Source organism: Hordeum vulgare, chromosome 4H (assembly GCF_904849725.1).
Source record: "Hordeum vulgare subsp. vulgare chromosome 4H, MorexV3_pseudomolecules_assembly, whole genome shotgun sequence".
NCBI lineage: Eukaryota > Viridiplantae > Streptophyta > Magnoliopsida > Poales > Poaceae > Hordeum > Hordeum vulgare.
This window is the reverse complement of record NC_058521.1, coordinates 193977398-193997218: the sequence shown is the minus strand read 5'-3', so window position 1 is coordinate 193997218 and position 19821 is coordinate 193977398. Positions and strand designations below refer to the sequence as shown.

Here is a 19821-nt window from a genome sequence, read left to right as displayed (position 1 = left end):
TCATTTTTGGGTTGAGGCCGTCTCCACCTCCACCTATCTCATCAATCTCCAGCCTTTCGCTGCTCTACAGGGTGGTGTTCTTTTCGAGCGTCTTTTTCATCGTTCTCCCGATTATTCGATGCTTCGCTTGTTTGGTTGTGTTTGCTATGTTCTTCTTGCCCCCCGCGAACGCACCAAACTGACCGCTCAGTCTGTTGAGTATGTATTCTTAGGCTATAGTGATGAGCATAAGGGCTATCGTTGTTGGGATCCTATCGGTCGTTGGATGCGTATCTCTCGGGATGTGACTTTCGATGAGTCTCGTCCCTTCTACCCATGCCCATCTTCCTCGACCTTTTCAGTGGAGGATATCTCTTTCCTCACTTTTCCTGACACACCTATCACACCCGTCGAGCCTTTGCCTATTCGTTCCGCTCCCTCTGCTTCTCCACCTCCAGTCGATTTGTCGCCACCATCTTCCACGGTCTCCTCGTCTAGCATGTCACTGGATTCTGCACCTTCATCTCCGGTGACTTCTTCGTCGCCACTCCCCGATTCTACCTTGGCGATTCCTTCTTCCATTGTTCCATCTTTTCCTCAGTGTTACACTCGTCGTTCATGTTCTGTGGATGCCTCTGTGGATGTGTCGTCATCCTCGTCTCAGCCTACTTATGGCTTGCGTTCTCGTCCTCGTCCGCCTGTTGATCGCTTTGGATTTTCCACTGTTGGTGCTGCAGTTCTTGATCCGACTACTTATCATCAGGCTGTTGTTCATCCTGAATGGCAGTTTGCGATGGCAGAGGAGATTGCTGCTCTTGAATGCACTAGTACGTGGGATCTTGTTTCCCTTCCTCCCGGAGTCCGTCCCATCACTTGTAAGTGGGTCTACAAGGTTAAGACTCGCTCCGAAGGTTCTCTTGAGCGTCACAAAGCTCGTCTTGTGGCTCGTGGTTTTCAGCAGGAGCATGGTCGTGATTATGATGAGACTTTTGCTCCTGTGGCTCATATGACCACTGTTCGTACACTTCTTGTCGTGGCATGTACACGCCGCAGGTCTATCTCTCAGCTTGATGTTAAGAATGCTTTTCTTAATGGTGAGCTGCGGGCGTAGAAGTAGCCCGAGCAGCGAGCACCGAGGGAACCTCCAGCAAACCAGCACCACGTAAGCGAGTCTCCTCAGCACGAATCTCAGAAAGCGCCACCATGAGAGAAATACGGCCACGAGCAAACAACTGAGCACGCCGGGGCTCAAACTCCTTACGGAGCCGAGACAGGAATTCGTAGACGCGATGAAACTCCAAATCGGCCTGGACAGCCTGGCAGCAGGGGCAAGTACGACAACCAATACTGCGGAGAGAATCAAGCTGGCGTCAGATAGCAGAACTCTGTGCATAGAAGTCATCAACAGTAGAGTCACCCTGCTGAAGAGCATGCTCCCGACGGACCACGGAGAGGTATAAGGCATCACCAGAGGGCTCATAGCGCTGACGAAGGCGAGTCCACATCTCAAAGACAGTAGGAAGGCCCAAAAACTCAGAGGCAAACTGAGGCTAAACGCTAGCAGTGAGAACAATGGCAGCACGAGCATCATCATCAAGCCACTGGGTGTAAACAGACAGAGCACCGTGATACACTTGAAGAGCCTCCTCATAAGTCAAAACCTTCTCATCATAAGCACGAATAGCAGCCTCATCAGCAACCTTAGCCGCATCCTTCGTAGCCTGAGGAGCATCTGCGGGAAGAACCGGTGGAGTCGGAGGAGTGGGAGCCACAAGAGGAACCGGACGTGGCGGACAACAGACCTCGCCAGAGAGAACACCCGAGAGATGGATGCCACGCATATGAATGCGCATGAAGCCAATGAACTCGGTGTAGTTAGTACCACCGAAGATCACCGACGCAGTGGACATTTTTTTATTGTTTTTTTAGAACTCACGGCAGCTGCAGATCAGAGGGGGCCGGCGGGAGCCGAGCTTGAGCGGGAGCAAACCGACGACGAGGCAGCGGCTTGCGTCCCGATCGAAGTCGTAGCAGCGGGAAGAGCGGCAGACTGGGCGGGCAAGAGGAGTATTCGATCCTATAGGACCTGTCTGGATCCCGCTGGAACGGGCGATCCCGAATCACGGCAGCAGGAGGAGGCGCTGGACTGGATCCCGCTTGGATCCCGTCTGCCAGAGGATGCGCTTGGATCCCGTCTGTGATCCCGTCTGCCAGAGGAGGCGCTGGAACGTGCGATCTCGTCTGCACGGCAGCAGGAGGAGCGGGCGCTGGAACGGGCGATCCCGTCTGCCAGAGGCGAGAAAAAAGCCGGCTCGTCTGGATCGATCCGAGATGGAGCGGGAGTAGAAGCTGGGATCGATCCCGTCCTGGATCGTGGGAGAAACGACGAGGCAAGTGTTTGAACGGGATCTGGCGACGAGGATGACGAGGAGGAGCAGATCAACAGCACGAGTTGCAGCGTGCAAAAGTTAACCTAGCTCTAATACCATGTTAGGAATAAGCAACTTGTATTCCCATGAGGCCATAGGCCGGTATATATACATGTACAGGTGGTGGACTATATGCAGGAAACCCCTTATATATTGGGATAAATACAAAAGGGTACATGACTTATATTATAACTCTAACAGTCCGGATATCTCTTATCCGGTTCGTATTCTGAGTCAGTTCGTCTCTGCTCCCACATCGGTTCAATATAGTCATCTCCTCCGTGTTCTCCGATATCTTTGGGGCACGATCTCTCACCGTCTATTCTTTCCTCGCTCCAGTTCTTTACAGCTTCAGGCCTATTCGGATGCTACGTGGGTTAGTGATCCTTCAGATCGCCGTTCACTTTCTGCTTACTGTGTTTTTCTTGGTGGTTCTCTCATTGCCTGGAAGACGAAGAAAAAGATTGCAGTTTCCCGTTCGAGTGCAGAGGGTGAGTTGCGAGCGATGGCTCTTTTGACCGCAGAGGTGACTTGGTTACGGTGGTTACTTTAGGATTTTGGTGTTTCTGTCACTACACCGACTCTGCTCTTACCTGACAGTACAGGTGCTATTAGCATTGCGCGCGACCCTGTGAAGCATGAGCTCACCAAGCATAGTGGCGTTGATGCTTTCTATGTGTGCGCTGCTGTGCAGGATCAGGTTATTGCTCTTCAGTATGTGCCTTCCGAGTTACAGTTGGCGGATTTCCTGACGAAGGCCCAGACTAGAGCACAACATGGCTTTTATCTCTCCAAACTCAGTTTTGTTCATCCACCATGAGTTTGAGGGGGGGGGGGGTATTAGAGTTATAATATAAGTCATGTACCCTTTTGTATTTATCCCAATATATAAGGGGTTTCCTGCATATAGTCCACCACCTGTACATGTATATATACCGGCCTATGGCCTCATGGGATTACAAGTTGCTTATGCCTAACGAACGCAACAACTTCCATATTAATTGCAGTAGCACATACACCATCAAAGGAGGAGGAGGCGACCCCCTCCCCTTCACCCGAAGAGACTTCAAAGCCAATATACACACCGGGAGATAGTGGATTATGAATCTACACCGATTCGGGTGGATGTCGATACTAAGATGGTGTATTACTTGCCCTCCAAATTTCATGCTATTGATGAGAAGATGAGGTGGCCCAACTGAATTTTGGTTCTAAGAATGCCATCTTTGAGAAGCCAAAAGAACCGGTTAAACATGTTGTGGTATTTCTATGGCATATGCCAGGGGGTGGCAGTTGTGGTTTGGGGCCGACGGGCGCCGGCGGCGCTCGGAGATGGGTGAGGGTGCGAAGCACATGGCGCAGACATACCCAGGTTCAGGGCCCTCCGATGGAGGTAAAACCCCTAGTCGTGCCGGAGTGACTATAGGCGATCACAATACAGAATGCTCCTTGAGCTGTTTGTAAGGAGGAAGAAGGAGCTCTTGCTACCTGCCTCGCTACGTCGTATGTGTGTGTGTATGAGTGGGAAAAGGGCCGACCCCCTCTTAGGGGGCCTGTGGGGTGGCTTTGTAGTATAGCCGCCTCTCAGGCCGGTCGTGGGGCCCGCCGGCTATTGGGTCTTGTCGGGCGTGGGGGTCGTCGATTGCCGGTCATTGTGGCAAGTACTCATCGTCCTCGTGGAGTAGGTAGTGCATGCCTGCTATAGGGCTGGACCGCCGGTCTAGGTCAGCGGTACCCGTGGTCCTGTAGCCGCATCTTGCCCCGTCAGGGGTCGTGTAGCCCCGCCCGGCCCCGTCAAGGGGTCTTGTATCCACGCTTTGCCTTGTCGGGGGAGGTCCTGTCATGTTGTCTTACGCCGGTACGGGCGGATGGGACGGGCGCTGACCTGCCGGCTGCTACCGTAGCCGGTTGGTCGAGCCGGTCGTCGCCTAGCTGACATCAGGTTGAGGGGCCGGCCCGCGGGAGCAGCCGGCCGGATGGGCAGGCGGCCAAGGGGGGCCAGCAGGCCCCAAATGTTTTAGAGCATTGACTCCTTTGCTTTGGTATACCTAGGTGTCAAATCCCCATCAGTAGGCCCCGAAGCCGTTGGGGTCCAGAGGTTTTCGATGAAGGGGGCTAGCGGCTTCCCCCCTCCCGAAATCATAGATGCCTTGAAGTTTTGATGACGTGGGACCGGCCGGCTCCGGCTGGAGGTAGGCCGGCCCCGCGCGGCCGGCACGATCGGGCGCGTCCCAATCGGCCGGCTACGCCCGACGCCTCGGGTCTCATGACGCCGCTTCGGGTTCGCCACCGGCGCGCGCGCCACGTGTGGCCTGTAGAGAAGGCGGCCCCTGCCACCACGCGCGCGACGAGACATTGTCGCATGCCTAGCCCAGTAGGCCTAGGCCCGCGGGCCGGGTTGGGGTTCCGTGTGTGTTTAATGCAGCCACACGCCACGGGTTAGTGGGGCTCGTGGGCGTAACCGATTCCCACGCCCCCACATCTCTCCGGGCTTTACAAGGGAGGGGAGGAGGAGGGCCCGAGGCCATTAGCATTCTGTCCCCCTCCCCTCGTCTTCCTCCTCGAGCTTCGACTCAAGCTCGAGCCAGGGACGCCCGCCGTCCTAACTTCCTTCACGCGCCCGCAACGCTCGTCACTCTCCACGCTCGCCGCCTCCTCCTATTCCTCCGCATGCTCGCAGCGCCCGCTGTCGGCGACCCGCTGGGTGGCCGCATCTCCCTTCCACGCCTCTTCTTCGCACCGACGTCGTCGTCGAGCTCGGAGATGGCTGCGCCGCTCTTGTTTGTGGGATGGCTGCAACATTACTTTGGAGGATATCGAGTGCCCCCTTAGCGCCCGCAAGATCCCGCCGGCGGATCAGGTCGCCTTTCGTGTCACGGGGAGGGAGCGCATGCCAGCACCACGGCCGGGGGAGCACATAGTCGTCGCCTCGTACTTTACGCGTGGCTTTGGGCTGCCGGAAGTAGGTTCGCCCGACAATTCTTAGGATGCTGCCGCTCCAGCAGCGGCCGAACCACATCTGCGACATGGACTTCCTAAAAAAACCATGCCGGTTGTCGACGATCGACCACTAGCCGGCCAAGATAGCCGGCTGTGTCAACGCCATCTCCAACTTCAAGTTGGTCATAGACGACTGGTGGTTCGGCAAGGAGCCGTACCGTTGGAGCGTTTCACTCGGTAGATCACGCCAGACGGACCGCAACTTCTGATCTTCGCGGACGACCGCATGGAGTCCGATCTCGTGGACTACGAGACGGAGAACGATGACTCCGATGCCTCCGGCGGCTCGGAGGCGCTGGAGGTGGAGGAGGAGGAGCCGGCCGGCACAGGGACCAACGGGTCCGGGCGAGCCTGTGAGTCCCACCTTAAAGTCACTTTGAAGGGCTGGACTGACGATTATGATGACGACGTCGGAATCTTGGACGCCCCGCCTATCATAGTGATGCCGCCCTGGAGGCGGCAGCCGGGAGGTAGCGAGGAGCTTCCGGCTAGGGAGCAGCCGGCCCGCCGGCAAACGGTGGAGGAGCGGAGGCGGGAGAAGCGGCCGACTGAGGAGCAGCCGACCGTTCCGGCCCCCAGGAAGGCGTGGTCCGCTATCATACCCTTGGGCACTCGGCCTGGGCGGGGCAGGCGCCAGCCACCCACCACATCCGGGTAAATACTTCCGGTCTAGAACTCTTTTGGCTTCTATGGGTTTCCAACTCACGTTTTTATTTGGTTTCTCTCTTCCTGGTAGAGCCGCCATCGATCTTCCTGCGGCGGCCCCGTCGGGGCCAGTTGGCGAGGGAGGCGCGAGGCTGGCCAGGGAGCACGCCGCAACCGTGCCGTTGGAGAAGGAGGGGTCGCCCAACTGCGAGCGGACGAAGCGGCGGCGGTGGCCGCCAAGAAGGGTGTCGCGACCAAGGGTGCGGGGAGCGCTGTGACGCCGTCGGTCCCTGGGACGAGTCCTCCCGAAGCATTGCCTGGCCAGGAGAAACACTCGAAGCACCGGCAGGAGCTGGCCCCGCCTTCGAGCGCGGAAGTGGCAGCGTCGGTCGTGTTGCGGACCCCGTAGCCGGCCGTCGCCCAGTCGGCCGAGAGTGACGTGGCACTAGCTGCCCAGGAGGTGGTGGTGCCTGAGGGGAGTGGGCCAGTCGGCCCGGAGGTGGAGTTGCCGCACCCTCCAGAGCCAAGGGCCTCGGGCGCCAATGCTCGGGCCCTCGTCGTTTCGTCGGCGAAGACTGGCCCCACGCCGACCGGTCCGAGCGTGTTGAGGCCGACTGAAAGCGGGTCCGGCCAGCTCGGCCGGTCCATGACCCAGCCCTAGGAGGAGTGGGCGAAGCTGAGCCGTGCCCCCACCGCGTCCGGGCTGACCGCGTCGGCTGGGTAGCAAGCCCTTGAGCTGGCCGACATGGACGGTGCAATGGCTTTTTACCGACAAGAGGTAGCGGCCTTCGCCAACGCCGCGGTGGCCAACTTCCAAGCGGTGGAGCGGGCTGTTTAGGTTAGCCTCCCCTCTTAATCTTTTTGCGTTGAATTTTATCTATGCTCAGTGGGGGCGCGCCAGCGCACCCATTGAGTGTAGTCCTCGAGATGCAGGCTGGCTGCGAGGCTATGTGGCAGCCGGCCGGATCTTCTTGCGATTTGTCTTGTGCATAGTGGGTGCGCTGGTGTAGTCCTCGAGATGCGGGTTGGCTACGCGGCTGCGTGGCAGCCAGGCCGAATCTTCTTGTGATTTGTCTTGCGGTTTTATGTTTTGTCCTGGCAACCTTCTCTGCAGGCTGAGCGCGAAACGTGACGTGTTGTTCGCCGAGGCCGTTAATGCGTACCGGCTTTGCAAGGTCGCGTACCTCCGGAGCAAGGACCTCGAAGCCTGAATGGCGGAGTTGCAGGTGGCCAAAGGTACGCGTCTTCTAGTGGGTGTAGTCCCCGAGATTCGGGACGACTAGCGGTTGCATGGCAGCCGGGCCGGATCTTCTCAAGTATGTCTTTTGCTTTGTCTTTTGTCCAGCCGGCTGTTGACTGGCTTTCTTTCTGCAGAGGGATCATCCCTGAGGTGGAGGCGGACGAGCTGCGACACGCTGGGGAAGGTCTGGTAGAAGCGGGACGAGGCTGCTGGTGAGCGCGACCGGCTTGGGAACGAGCTCCAGGCGGCGCGGAAGACGGCGGAGCAGCTGGCGGCCAGCCATAAGGCGGAGTTGGAGCACCTTGGCGCGGAGCTCCAGAAGGAGGTGGCGACCAAGGAGGACGCGACGAAGGCATTAGTTGTGAAGAAGTGGGAGGAGGAGACCCTCCGCGTCGAGGTGCCCTGGCTCGGAGAGGAGCTCAGCAGCGGAAAAGGCGGCGGAGAAGGCGGCGGCCAGCGAGCGTGTCGTGGCGCTCAATCTCTTCCACAAGCTCGACATGGCCTTCACCCGTAAGTGTCTTGGTCGGTTCTTTCTTCTTTCTTCTTTTCGTTGCGTCCGACCGGCAGTCACCGCAGGCCGACACTTGGGTTTCTTCTTTTCTTCTCATTGCTTTTCTTTTTGACTAGGCCATGTTCCGGAGACCCAAGATCGGTCGGATCGGGCCGTGGCGCAGCACAGGAAGGATCTCCGCCGGGGCGGCTGTGAGGTCGACGAGCTCGCCGGTTCGACGTTGGAGGAGGTCGTTAAGGTGCTCTGGCTGAACCGGTAGGTGCCGATCGCGTCGATCGGCTGTCCAGATGGCTTGAGCATGCCGTGGGGCGAATCGATGCCTGGAAGGCCTCCGCAACGCGGGCCGGTGCACGGATGGCGCTGTCCTTCGCCTGTCGTGGTACCTTGGGATCGACTTGGACCAGCTAGCGACCATACGCTACGAGGCAGTTGATGATCTGGCACAGCGCGATGAGGCCATCGGCTTTCGCGACAACGAGCTCGCCAGCTACGCTTCCTTGGATGAGTACTTCTCCGAGCAGGGGGAGGACGACATGCCTGTCCCAGAGGACGAGTTTAACGTCCCGATTGTGGACGACGAGGAGGGGTTCGGCTCCAGCTCTGGAGAAGACGGCGTTGAGGCCGCGGAGGAGGCTCAGCAGACCCCGTCGGCCGACGAGGCAGCTGACACGGATCTGGCCCCGCCAGCGGGTGAGGCGGAGGCGCCAGCGGCCTAGCTTTCTTTTTGCTTCAATCTTTCCATGTTAGCAAACAATTCCAACCCCTTGGGGGTGTAGTTTTATTGTAACCGAACCACCGACCAGAGTCCGTTTATCTTAGTAATGCTAGTTTACGGTTGCCGGCCCGTATATCTTTGTTTGCCTTAGCCCCTTTTTTCCAACTGCCCCGCTCCCTTGGCTTTTGCTCCCTCTGCCGAACAATCGGGTTGCGGTCTGTAGCCTAATTGAGAAGTGGGCCGCGGGGTGAGGACATGGTACTTTAGACTTTTGCAACTTAGATTAGAACGGGCGTGCGGGGTCGGGCGTGCCGCAGGCGGCGCTGCCGGCCGGAGTGCTGCATGGCTCGGCTGGACCGGGTCCCTACCTTTGTCGTTTTTCCTATATGCGCGCCCCTTTGGCTTGTGCTCCCGCCGGCCCGACAGCCGAGTTGCGTTCTGTAGCTGGGTCAAGGGTTGTGCCCTGAGGGTGGGGACATAGTACCGGGCCAACACCGGTAGGGGAGGTGCGGGCAAACCGACGAGTCCCTAAGCCTCACATGCTGGTCCGGGGGCCGGCGGAAAAATAAAACGGGGAAACATGCAAGTGGAGTCCCCGAGACCTGCTCGGGGGCGCCGAGTGCTTCATTTGATAACTCAAAAGATTTTGATACATATATACACTTGCTTCAACTGTAAAACGGGCTGAGCTGCTCGATGTTCCACGGGCACTCCGTGTCGGAGCCGGAGCCGTCCTTCTTGTTCTTTCTTGCCTTCTGCGCGTCGATCAGATAGTACACGTTGTTGTGCAGGCCTTGCTGATGATGAAGGGGCCCTCCCAGCGGAGGACAACTTGTGCTGGCAGGTTGTCCGTTGGATCGGCTAGTGCACCAGGTCGCCCTCGCGGAACGCGAGAGGCTTGACCTATCGGTTGTGGCAGCGGCGTAGGTTTTGCTGGTAGATGGACGATCTGGACAAGGCCAGCTCGCGTGCCTCCTCGAGGAGGTCGACGCCGTCCTCGCGCACCTCTTTGGCTTCGGCCTCGGTGTAGAGGGTGACGCGCGGCGAGTCGAACTCGATGTCGGTGGGTATGATCGCCTCCGCCCCGTATACGAGGAAGAAGGGGGTGAAGCCGGTCGACCGGTTGGGGGTGGTCCGGAGACTCCAGAGCACAGCCGGTAGTTCCTTGATCTAGCAGTCGGTCGAGCGCTCCAGCGACTCGACCAACCCGGGCTTGATGTTGGCCAGGATTAGGCCGTTGGCTCTCAGCCTGGCCGTTTGACTAGGGGTGGGCCACGGACGCAAGGTCCACCCTGATCCCTTGCGCAGAGCAGTAGCGGGCGAGCGCACCTTTGGTGAAGTTGGTGACATTGTCGGTAATGATGTTGTGTGACAGGCCGTAGCGGACGGCGATGTCCTTCATGAACGTGACGGCTGTCGGGCCGTCCATCTTTTTGATCGGCTTGGCCTCGATCCATTTGGTGAATTTGTCGACGGCGACCAACATGTGTGTCATGCCGTCCCGGGCGGTCTTGAACGGGCCCACCATGTACAAACCCAAGATGGCGAACGACCATGTGCTGGCAACCACTGCACTTGTCGACCAAGTCCTTGGCGTCCCAGAGTGCAGTCGGTCAGAAGAAACCGTGGCGGAGTGCCTTGGCCACCAGGGCCCGCGAGGCGGTGTGGTGACAACACTTGCCTTGGTGGATGTCCCGGAGGATCTCGCGCCCTTATTCTGGCTCGACACAGCGCTGGACCACACCGGTCACGCTGCGCTTGATGAGCTCGTTGTTGATGATGGTGTAGGTCGGCGCACGATGTTGGATTTGTCGGGCCTCTACCTCGTCAGCGGGCAGCTCACCGCTCATGAGGTAGGTGAGGAAGGGCTGTGCCCAGGACGGGACCGTGACCGCTGTTAGGACGGCTGCTGCCGTCGGGCCGGCTGTGCCGGAGCCGGTAGCCGTCGGGGCAGAGCCGACAGCCCTCGGGGCGGGCTGGGAGCCCCCGAGGCGGGGTCGGGAGCCTCCGGGATGGAGCCGACGGTTCCCGGTCGGCCAGGATGAAGATGGAATTGGAGTCCGGCGAGAGCTTGATGGAGGGGCTTGCGTAGGTGCTCGAGGGACACGCTGGCTGGGATAGGCTGCCGGGTGGAGCCGATCTTGACGAGTGTGTTTGCGGCCTCGTTGCTGGCTCGAAGTAGATGGAACTCACAACCCTCGAAACAACCTGTAAGTTGCTGGACCAGGAAAGGATAGTTGACCATGTTCGCGTCTCTGGCATCCCATTCGTCAGTGATTTGCTGCACCACCATGTCGGAGTTGCCAAAGCACAAGATGTGCCGAACGCCGATCTCCCTGGCCAGCCGGAGGCCGTGGATGAGCGCTTCGTACTACACCATGTTGTTCGAGGCGGCGAAGTGGATCTGCAGGATGTACTGTTGCCGAGGACGATGCCGGCTCCCAGGACGGAGCGCATCTTCAAGCTGTCGAAGTGCATGCGCCATTGAGTGGAGTCGGGGTCGGTGGGAGGTACTCCGTCCCCGCCCGGTCGACCAGAAAGTCCGCCAAGGCTTGGCACTTGATGGCCGTGCGGGGCTCGTAGATGATGTGGTGGTCGGCCAGCTCGATGGCCCACTTGGCGATCTGGCTAGTTGCATCCTGGTTGCCCATGATCTTCCCGAGGGGTGCAGTGCTCACCAACGTGACACGGTGCAACCATGATCTCCCCGAGGGGTGCAGTGCTCACCAACGTGACAGGGTGCAACCATGATCTTCCCGAGGGGTGAAGTGCTCACCACCGTGACAGGGTGCTCTTGGAAGTTGGGCTTGAGCTTCCGAGCCATCACGAGCACTCCGTAGCACATCTTCTAGTAGTGGGGGTAGTTCTGCTTAGAGGTTGACAGAACCTCGCTCAAGTAATAGACCGGTCGCTGGACCGGTTGGGCGCGGCCCGACTCCGGTCGCTCGACCGCCATGACAACGCTGACCAACCGGGTGGTGGCGACGATGTAGAGCGATCATCATCTTCAGGGACTTCGTCTACTACCTCGACATCTTCAGCCACCGCTTTGACTGAGCAGGATATTCTGAGACTTAAGCGTCTGCTCGCTGTTTCCGGTTCTTCCTTGACGGGTACTGCTGGTTCTGTGACTGATGCTTCTCGCACTGAGCAACCACCTTCTACACAGTCAGGTACATCCCCATGGGTTCTGGACTGTGGAGCTTCTTTTCATATGTCTTCTCATTCTTCCACTCTGTCCTCTCTTCGATCGCTTGATTCTCATGTTCATGTCCTCACTGCTGATGGACTCCTCTTTCTGTCGTTAGTCGAGGCAATCTTACCACTCCTTATTCTGTCCCCGATGTTGCTCATGTTCCTTGACTTACCATGAATCTATTTTCTGCTGGTCAACTTATTGATTCTGGTTGTCGCGTCATCCTTGACGTTGACTCTTGTTCTGTTCAGGACCGTCGCACGCACATTCTGGTTGGGGCTGGCCCTCGCCGCCGTGATTCTCAGGGTCTTTGGGAGTTAGACTGGCTTCATGTTCCTTCAGCTGCCACCACTATCGCCAGTTCCTCCGCTTCCGTCGCCTCCGCTACTGGTTCGTTCCAGCAGTGGCATCATCGACTTGGTCATCTGTGTGGTTCTCGTTTGTCGTCTTCAGTTCGTCGAGGTCTTCTGGGGTCTGTCTCAGGAGATGTCTCTTTAGAGTGTCAGGGTTATCGTCTTGGCAAGCAGATTCAGTTACCATATTCACATAGTGAGTCAGTGTCTAAGCGTCCTTTTGATTTAGTCCATTCTGATGTATGGGGTTCGGCTCCCTTCGCTTCGAAAGGGGGTTATAAATACTATATTATTTTTATAGATGATTTCTCTCGCTACACATGGCTTTATTTCATGACTTCTCGTAGTGAGGTGTTGTCTATTTATAAGCGTTTTGTTGCCATGGTTCACACTCAGTTCTATTCGCCCATTCGTGTGTTTCGTGCTGACTCCGTTGGCGAGTATATCTCTAAGATGTTGCGTGGTGTTCTTGCTGAGCAAGGGACTCTCTCTCAATTCTCTTGTCCTGGTGCTCACGCTTAGAATGGCGTGGCTGAGCGAAAGCATCGTCATCTTCTTGAGATGGCTCGTGCATTGATGATTGCTGCCTCTCTCCCGCCTCATTTTTGGGCTGAGGCTGTCTCCACTCCACCTATCTCATCAATCTACAGCCTTCCGCTGCTCTACAAGGTGGTGTTCCTTTCAAGCGTCTTTTTGATCGTTCCCCCAATTATTCGATGCTTCGTTTGTTTGGTTGTGTTTGCTATGTTCTTCTTGCCCCTCGCGAACGCACCAAACTGACCGCTCAGTCTGTTGAGTGTGTCTTCTTAGGCTATAGTGATGAGCATAAGGGCTATTGTTGTTCGGATCCTATCGGTCGTCGGATGCGTATCTCTCGGGATGTGATTTTTGATGAGTCTCGTCCTTTCTACCCACGCCCATCTTCCTCGACCTTTTCAGTCGAGGATATCTCTTTCCTCACTTTTTCTGACACACCTATCACCCCTATCGACCCTTTGCCTATTCGCTCCACTCCCTCTGCTTCTCCATCTCTTGTCGATTTGCCGCCACCATCTTCCCCGGTCTCCTCGCCTAGCATGTCACCAGATTCTGCACCTTCATCTCCGGTGACTTATTCGTCGCTACCCCCCGATTCTACCTTGGCGATTCCTCCTTACATTGTTCCATCTTTTCCACAGTGTTACACTCGTCGTTCACGTCCTGTGGATGCCTCTGCGGATGTGTCGTCATCCTCGTCTCAGTCTACCTATGGCTTGCGTTCTCGTCCTCGTTCGCCTGTTGATCGTCTTGGATTTCCCACCGCTGGTGCTGCTGTTCTTGAGCCGACTTCTTATCGTCAGGCTGTTGTTCATCCTGAATGACAGTTTGCAATGGCAGAGGAGATTGCTGCTCTTGAACGCACTGGTACATGGGATCTTGTTTCCCTTCCTTCCGGTGTCCGTCCCATCACTTGTAAGTGGGTCTACAAGGTTAAGACTCGCTCTGATGGTTCTCTTGAGCGTTACAAAGCTCGTCTTGTGGCTCATGGTTTTCAGCAGGAACATGGTCGTGATTACGGCGAGACTTTTGCTCGTGTGGCCCATATGACCACTGTTCGTACACTTCTTGCCGTGCCCTCTGCACGCCACTGGACTATATCTCGGCTTGATGTTAAGAATGCCTTTCTTAATGGTGAACTGCGTGAAGAGGTGTACATGCAGCCACCACCTGGGTATTCTGTTCCTGATGGCATAGTATGTCGCCTTCGTCGCTTTCTCTATGGCCTTAAGCAAGCCTCCCGCGCCTGGTTTGAGCGTTTTGCCTCTGTGCTCACTGCCGTTGGTTTTTCAGCAAGTGCTCATGATCCAGCATTATTTGTTCACCTTTCTCCTCGTAGTCGGACTCTTCTTCTTCTCTATGTTGATGACATGATCATCACTGTGGATGACCCCGAGTATATTGCCTTTGTAAAGGCTCGTCTTAGTGAGCAGTTTCTTATGTCTGATCTTGGACCTCTTCGCTACTTTCTTGGGATTGAAGTCTCTTCTACCTCTAATGGCTCTTTTATATCCCAGGAAAAGTATATTCAGGATCTTCTTGCTCGTGCTGCTCTTACTGACGAGCGTATTGTTGAGACTCCCATGGAGCTCAATGTTCACCTCCGTGATACTGATGGTGATCCCTTGCCTGACCCGACGCGTTATCGTCATCTTGTTGGCAGTCTTGTCTATCTAGCTGTCACTCGTCCGGATATCTCTTATCCGGTTCATATTCTGAGTCGGTTCATCTTTGCTCCCACCTCAGTTCACTATGGTCATCTCCTTCGTGTTCTCCGATATCTTCGGGGCATGATCTCTCACCGTCTATTCTTTCCTCGCTCCAGTTCTTTATAGCTTCAGGCCTATTCAGATGCTACGTGGGCTAGTGATCCTTCAGATAGCCGTTCACTTTCTGCTTATTGTGTTTTTCTTGATGGTTCTCTCATTGCCTGGAAGACGAAGAAACAGATTGCAGTTTCCCGTTCGAATGCAGAGGCTGAGTTGCGAGCGTTGGCTCTTTTGATGGCAGAGGTGACTTGGTTACGGTGGTTACTTCAGAACTTTGGTGTCTCTGTCACTACACCGACTCTGCTCTTATCTGACAGTACAGGTGCTATTAGTATTGCGCGCGATCGTGTGAAGCATGAACTCACCAAGCATATTGGTGTTGATGTTTTCTATGTGCGCGCTGGTGTGCAGGATCAGGTTATTGCTCTTCAGTATGTGCTTTCCGAGTTACAGTTGGCGGATTTTCTGACGAAGGCGCAGACTAGAGCGTAGCATGGCTTCTATCTCTCCAAACTCACTGTTCATCCACCATGAGTTTGGGGGGGGGGGAGGGGGTGTTAGAGTATATATAATATAGTCGTGTACCCTTTTGTATTTATCCCAATATATAAGGGTTTTTTTGCATATAGTCCACCACCTGTACATGTATATATATCGGCCTATGACCTCATGGGAATACAAGTTGCATATGTCCCCTAATAATAAAGCGCGGTTCGCTTCTGTCGTCCGTCATGGCCATTTTGCAAAAAAGCCCCTATCATTTTTGTAATTCAACCCGCACTATAGTTTTAAGTGAGTCGAGAGGAGGAAGAAGAAGAACCAGCGGGCGACGGCTCTGGATCGGGATCCCCTCCCGTTCAGGTGCTCGAGGGGAGGTGCGGGGCGGTGCGGGGGGCCACCGGGAAGGGGCGGCGCGGACGACCGGGACGAGACGGGGCGCGCTAACACCGGCCGCGGGCAGAGTGGCGCACGGGGGCGGCCGAAGTGGCGGTGCCGATGCGGTGAGGCGACGCGGGCGCGTGGAGAAGTGGCGCACGGGGGTGGCCGGAGGGGCGGAGCCGACGCTGGGAGGCAACGCGGGCGCGTGGAGACAGGGCGGGTGGAGCTGCGCGCGGACCGGATGCGCCACCACGGGGTCGGTCCGCTCCACCCGCACCTCCCCGCCGGCCGCCGCGGAGCTCGGTTCAGACGGAATTAGCGGTGCGAGAAAGATCTAAAGGCGTCTGGGATGTGGATGAGGTGTGGCGAGGGAAACTCCCTTTTTAGCGGTGAGGACCAGCGTGAAGGCCGTTACCTTAGTGGATGCTAAAACGAACACATGTACGAGAATGGGCTATGGGCCTAATGCATGAGTTGGCATGTTACTAATTTTTCTCCGTTACTTGGGTAATTCGAGTGCTTGATGGTTAAAACCGAAGCGAACGATGCAATTTTCGGTTATACAAAGTTGCTGACCGAATTTAGTATAAACATTTTCGGTTTCGGTCTATTTGGCTTCGCTCTCGGTTTTTTCGGTTCGGTAATTCGGTCTTCGGTTAAAATGCCCACCCCTAGGTGCGAGGGCCAAACGGCACACGTCGCCCATGCAAACAAGGGGATTAAAACAAAGAAAAAAAAGTTAATTTATGGGTTTATTTCTACATTTTTGACAAAATATTTAAATCCTTTGTGCCCATTGTGACACAAACACATGGCGGAACAATATATGCCTAGACGAGAATGAAATAAGTACATAAATTATTTCCAAGGACTGCTGATTCCGGTTTATATAAGTGCATACTAAACCATGGATGACAAAACATAGTTCGGTTTTCAATTAGTAGCTGAACTCTGGAAGAATGTAAAGAGAAGTCGCATCCCTCGTTCCAACCATTGTCCCTAGACCCGTAGCAACGCACGGGCATTTTTCCTAGTTCCTAACAAAAAGTTCTCACCGGCGTGTCTTGCATTTCGCGCTCCCGGCGAGGCCTTTCCGGCAACGTTGTCTTGCGTATCGTGCTCGATATCAGGGGTACCCCGTGACATGTTTGCGTGCGAACAGCCTTGTCATTCTGCCCAAGCAAGTGAGATACAATGTCCTGTGAAATTGAATACTGCTTATGCTTTTCTTTGTTTTATCATCCTGTCCAAGAGGGTTCAGTACGTCATCTGAAGAAGCCAAGTACCTCCCATGTTTTGTTTTGCCACTCTACCTAACCAAACAGTTGCTCCTTATAGGTTGCATGAAAAGATCCTTTTGCACCAGAAATGATGACAAATTGATAGTTACTGCAAGTTACCTAGATCCTTGCTACTCCCTCTGTCCCTAAATATAAGTCTTTTTACAGATTCCACTAGGGGACTATATATGGAGCAAAATGAGTGAATCTACACTCTAAAGTATGTCTATATATATCTGTATATAATCTCCTAGTGAAACCTCTAAAAAGAATTATATTTAGGAACAGAGGAAGTAGTTGGTTTAAGTTTGATCATCGGAGTTACTAAAAATATACCGAGATAATTGTACTTGAGATGCTGATGGTTTTTCCTCCGTTTTGCTGGTGTCAGAAATATTCACCACCATTAATCATTCGATGGTCAATGTCTAGTCATTGACAGTAACGAGTCCATGACCACAATTCTGACTCCATTTTTGACAGTCTCTGCTTTAGCGCTTGACAACCAAAATCATGGTCTCTTTTATTTTGGCAGGTGAAACCTCGAAGGACAGCGACATCGATATGGAGGTAACATGCTCATTCCTGTGACATCCATTTGTATTGTTAGAAAAATTATATGCATTTGAAAGGTTTGTATGTATGGTGGAGAACATAAATAGTCCATTGCAGGAAATAATAATAACTGGAACTTCATGTATCGTGATATTTCCAGTTTAAAAAACATAGATCCTATACCTACAGTAGAACTTTCATGATCCAATACTTATCTGCAGCGAAGTCATGAACTGATGCACATTTTAAAGTATCCACTTACAGTTACAGATGCTTGTTTTGAACATGAAACTCATCGGACAGCTATTGAAACTAGAATTATGGAAGTAGAGGTCGGTACAATTAATGTTGGTATAGTCACGGCGAATCATCAAAGAAGCATTCTGCCTCCGCTCTGTTAATGTAATTAATGAACTCTCTGCAATATACTCCCTCCGTGAAGAAATATAAAAGCATTTAGAACACTACTTTAGTGATCTAAATGCTCTTATATTTCTTTACGGAGGGTGTAGATAGTATGCACTTCAGCTCATGTGTAAATCTGTTGTGGCAAGTTATCTGCAAATCCTTGTTTATCTCAAAACTGCAATATGTCTACGAGCTAGCAGAAGTAGGATACCTGCAAATTCGTCTGATCACACTATGCTGATGCTGTCATGTTGCTAGACACTGTTGGTTTTGTGACAATGCGCTCATACAATTTTCCGACATTCTAACAGGGATAACTGGAATGTGCTCAAGGCCCCCAAGCATGCATGTGTGCAAATAACAATAACATAATGGTACCAAACCTGCTAGACACTGTTGTTTTTGTGACAATGGGCTGATACAATTTTCCGTCATTTTAGCAGGGATCTGGAATGTGCTTAAAGGCTCCCTAGGACGCATGTGTACGAAATAACCAGAACATAATGATATCATTGAAATCACCCCAAAGGGACTTACCTGCTGTGCAACTTGTTATTTCTGGGGGTCCTCGCTTGGTGTTCTACTAGGCTACTCATAATTTGGATTGGTAATCATGTGCCCAGCTTTGCTCATGTTTTGAGATCTTGGAGCAGTGACCATCCATCTTTGATGCTTTTGTTTCTAGTTTTCTTCCATGTGTATTAAGCGTTGATGTAGTATGGCGGACTATATGTAACTAGTAGTATATCTGCTATCAGTGACGAAAAACTGCCATTTTTTATGACTCTGAAATGTTTCAGCCAACTATTAGATGAGTTTCAAATCTTGTGGAAAGTGTATATTTGGTTAGAGCATCTGCAACCGAACTCTCAAACCCTCCCAGTCCAGGCGGACAACTTGGTCATCACTCACCGAACCAGAACCTCCAAAACCAACCCAAATGTCCGAGCTGTCCGGCAACGCTGAAACCCAATCCATATAAGTGGCATGGATATGGGGTTGCCTGGATGAGTCCGGCAAGTCGGATCCGAGTGGCTGGCCAAATCTTTTCAAATTGTCCCTAACCTAGCGTGACTTACCTTCCCCTCCTATCTATTGCCCTTGTTCGTGTTAAAAGTTATGATGTCCTTTGATTTTTTGTATTTTGGCCTCCTTTATGTACTTTTATATAGGGAAGTGCCACGCGTCCGCCAATTGATCTTTTCAAAAGATCGGCCAGAGCGTCAGACATGAGCCTTCCAACCGTTATCTTTCTTATTTTTCTGTAACAAAGCCTTTGTTGCAAAACCTCTATTGTAGCAGGGCCTTTCTTGCAAAAGCATTTCTGACCTTTTGTTGTATTTCTGCAACAAGACCTTTATTATAAAATTTGCAACAACAATCTTAACCTTTTCTTTGTTTCCTGTAACAAAACCTTTGTTTCAAAAAACAAGACACTACAACACAAATCATGCCGCAGAAACTCGTCGACCTGTCGTATTTATGCAACAAGACATTTGTTGTAAAAAAATTGCAAGAAAGACCGCGGAAACTTGTTGTGTCGTAGTTGCACTAGGTCCGCACAACAATGATGTTGCAGAAACTTAGTTGCGGTGAAGGTGAAGGATCCTGTCCCCTGTGGGAGGTCTTCCCCGATTGTTGCATAGCACCGGCCGATGGCCATAGTAGCCGAGCACCTACCATGAGCTTCATGGCAGTGTGACCTGACGACGCAGCAACAACTCCTAGCAGCCGCAACAGCCGCGAATAGCTCGATCGCTTATCCACATGTTGGTAGCTTGGGACGCCATGGCTTGCTACAAAAAGCGAGGAGTTGGAGGAGTAAGGGCTGCTTGTTGTAAGGGATGAGGAAAAGCCATGGTTGCTTGACTGCAAGGCGTTTCGTGCGCGAGGACCAAAAAGATGTATGCAGTGATCTGAGAGGTAGAGAGGTAGAGGAAAGCGACTTGAGATATTATGGGGGAGAGGAAGAAGCATTGATTTCTCTAGAAGAGGTAAGATTGAAAGAAAGACGTGGGCCAAGGTGGCACGTGGCAAAAGGTAGACGCGGTCGACGTTCGCATGAGATCCGCTGGTGGGAAGGAAGTGTTTCCCTTTTATATATGATGGCTTTGGCCTTTAGATAATACTAAATTACATATTCATAACATGGTACTACAACTTAGGTTCTTTTTTAGCACGGGCAACTCATGCTTGATCCTCTACTCGTGGCATTGTGATCTCTTAGCCGATTGTCGCTGCTCCGATGCACCCTCGTCTTCCCAATTCGACCCGCTTCGTCCCCTGTAGGTCTTCACTCCTTTGATTGAGTCCACTTCGCTAGAT

The 19821-nt window shown here is 53.6% G+C and overlaps 1 protein-coding gene across 5 annotated transcripts in view; it reads left to right on the top strand.

The window, feature by feature from the left end:
• Positions 1-18322, top strand: part of LOC123448376 (putative 14-3-3-like protein GF14-H) — a 52822-nt gene extending 34500 nt beyond the window's left edge. For 2 of the 5 annotated variants that reach the window (XM_045125229.1, XM_045125231.1), the window contains exons 6-8: positions 17069-17103; positions 17808-17870; positions 17937-18322. In XM_045125229.1, the coding sequence (XP_044981164.1) occupies positions 17069-17103; positions 17808-17813 (41 nt within the window). In that variant the 3' untranslated portion in view covers positions 17814-17870; positions 17937-18322. The remainder of the gene's footprint in view (positions 1-17068; positions 17104-17807; positions 17871-17936) is intronic. The other 3 variants (XM_045125227.1, XM_045125228.1, XM_045125230.1) reach the window with 2 other exon arrangements.
• Positions 18323-19821: the final 1499 nt, after the last annotated feature.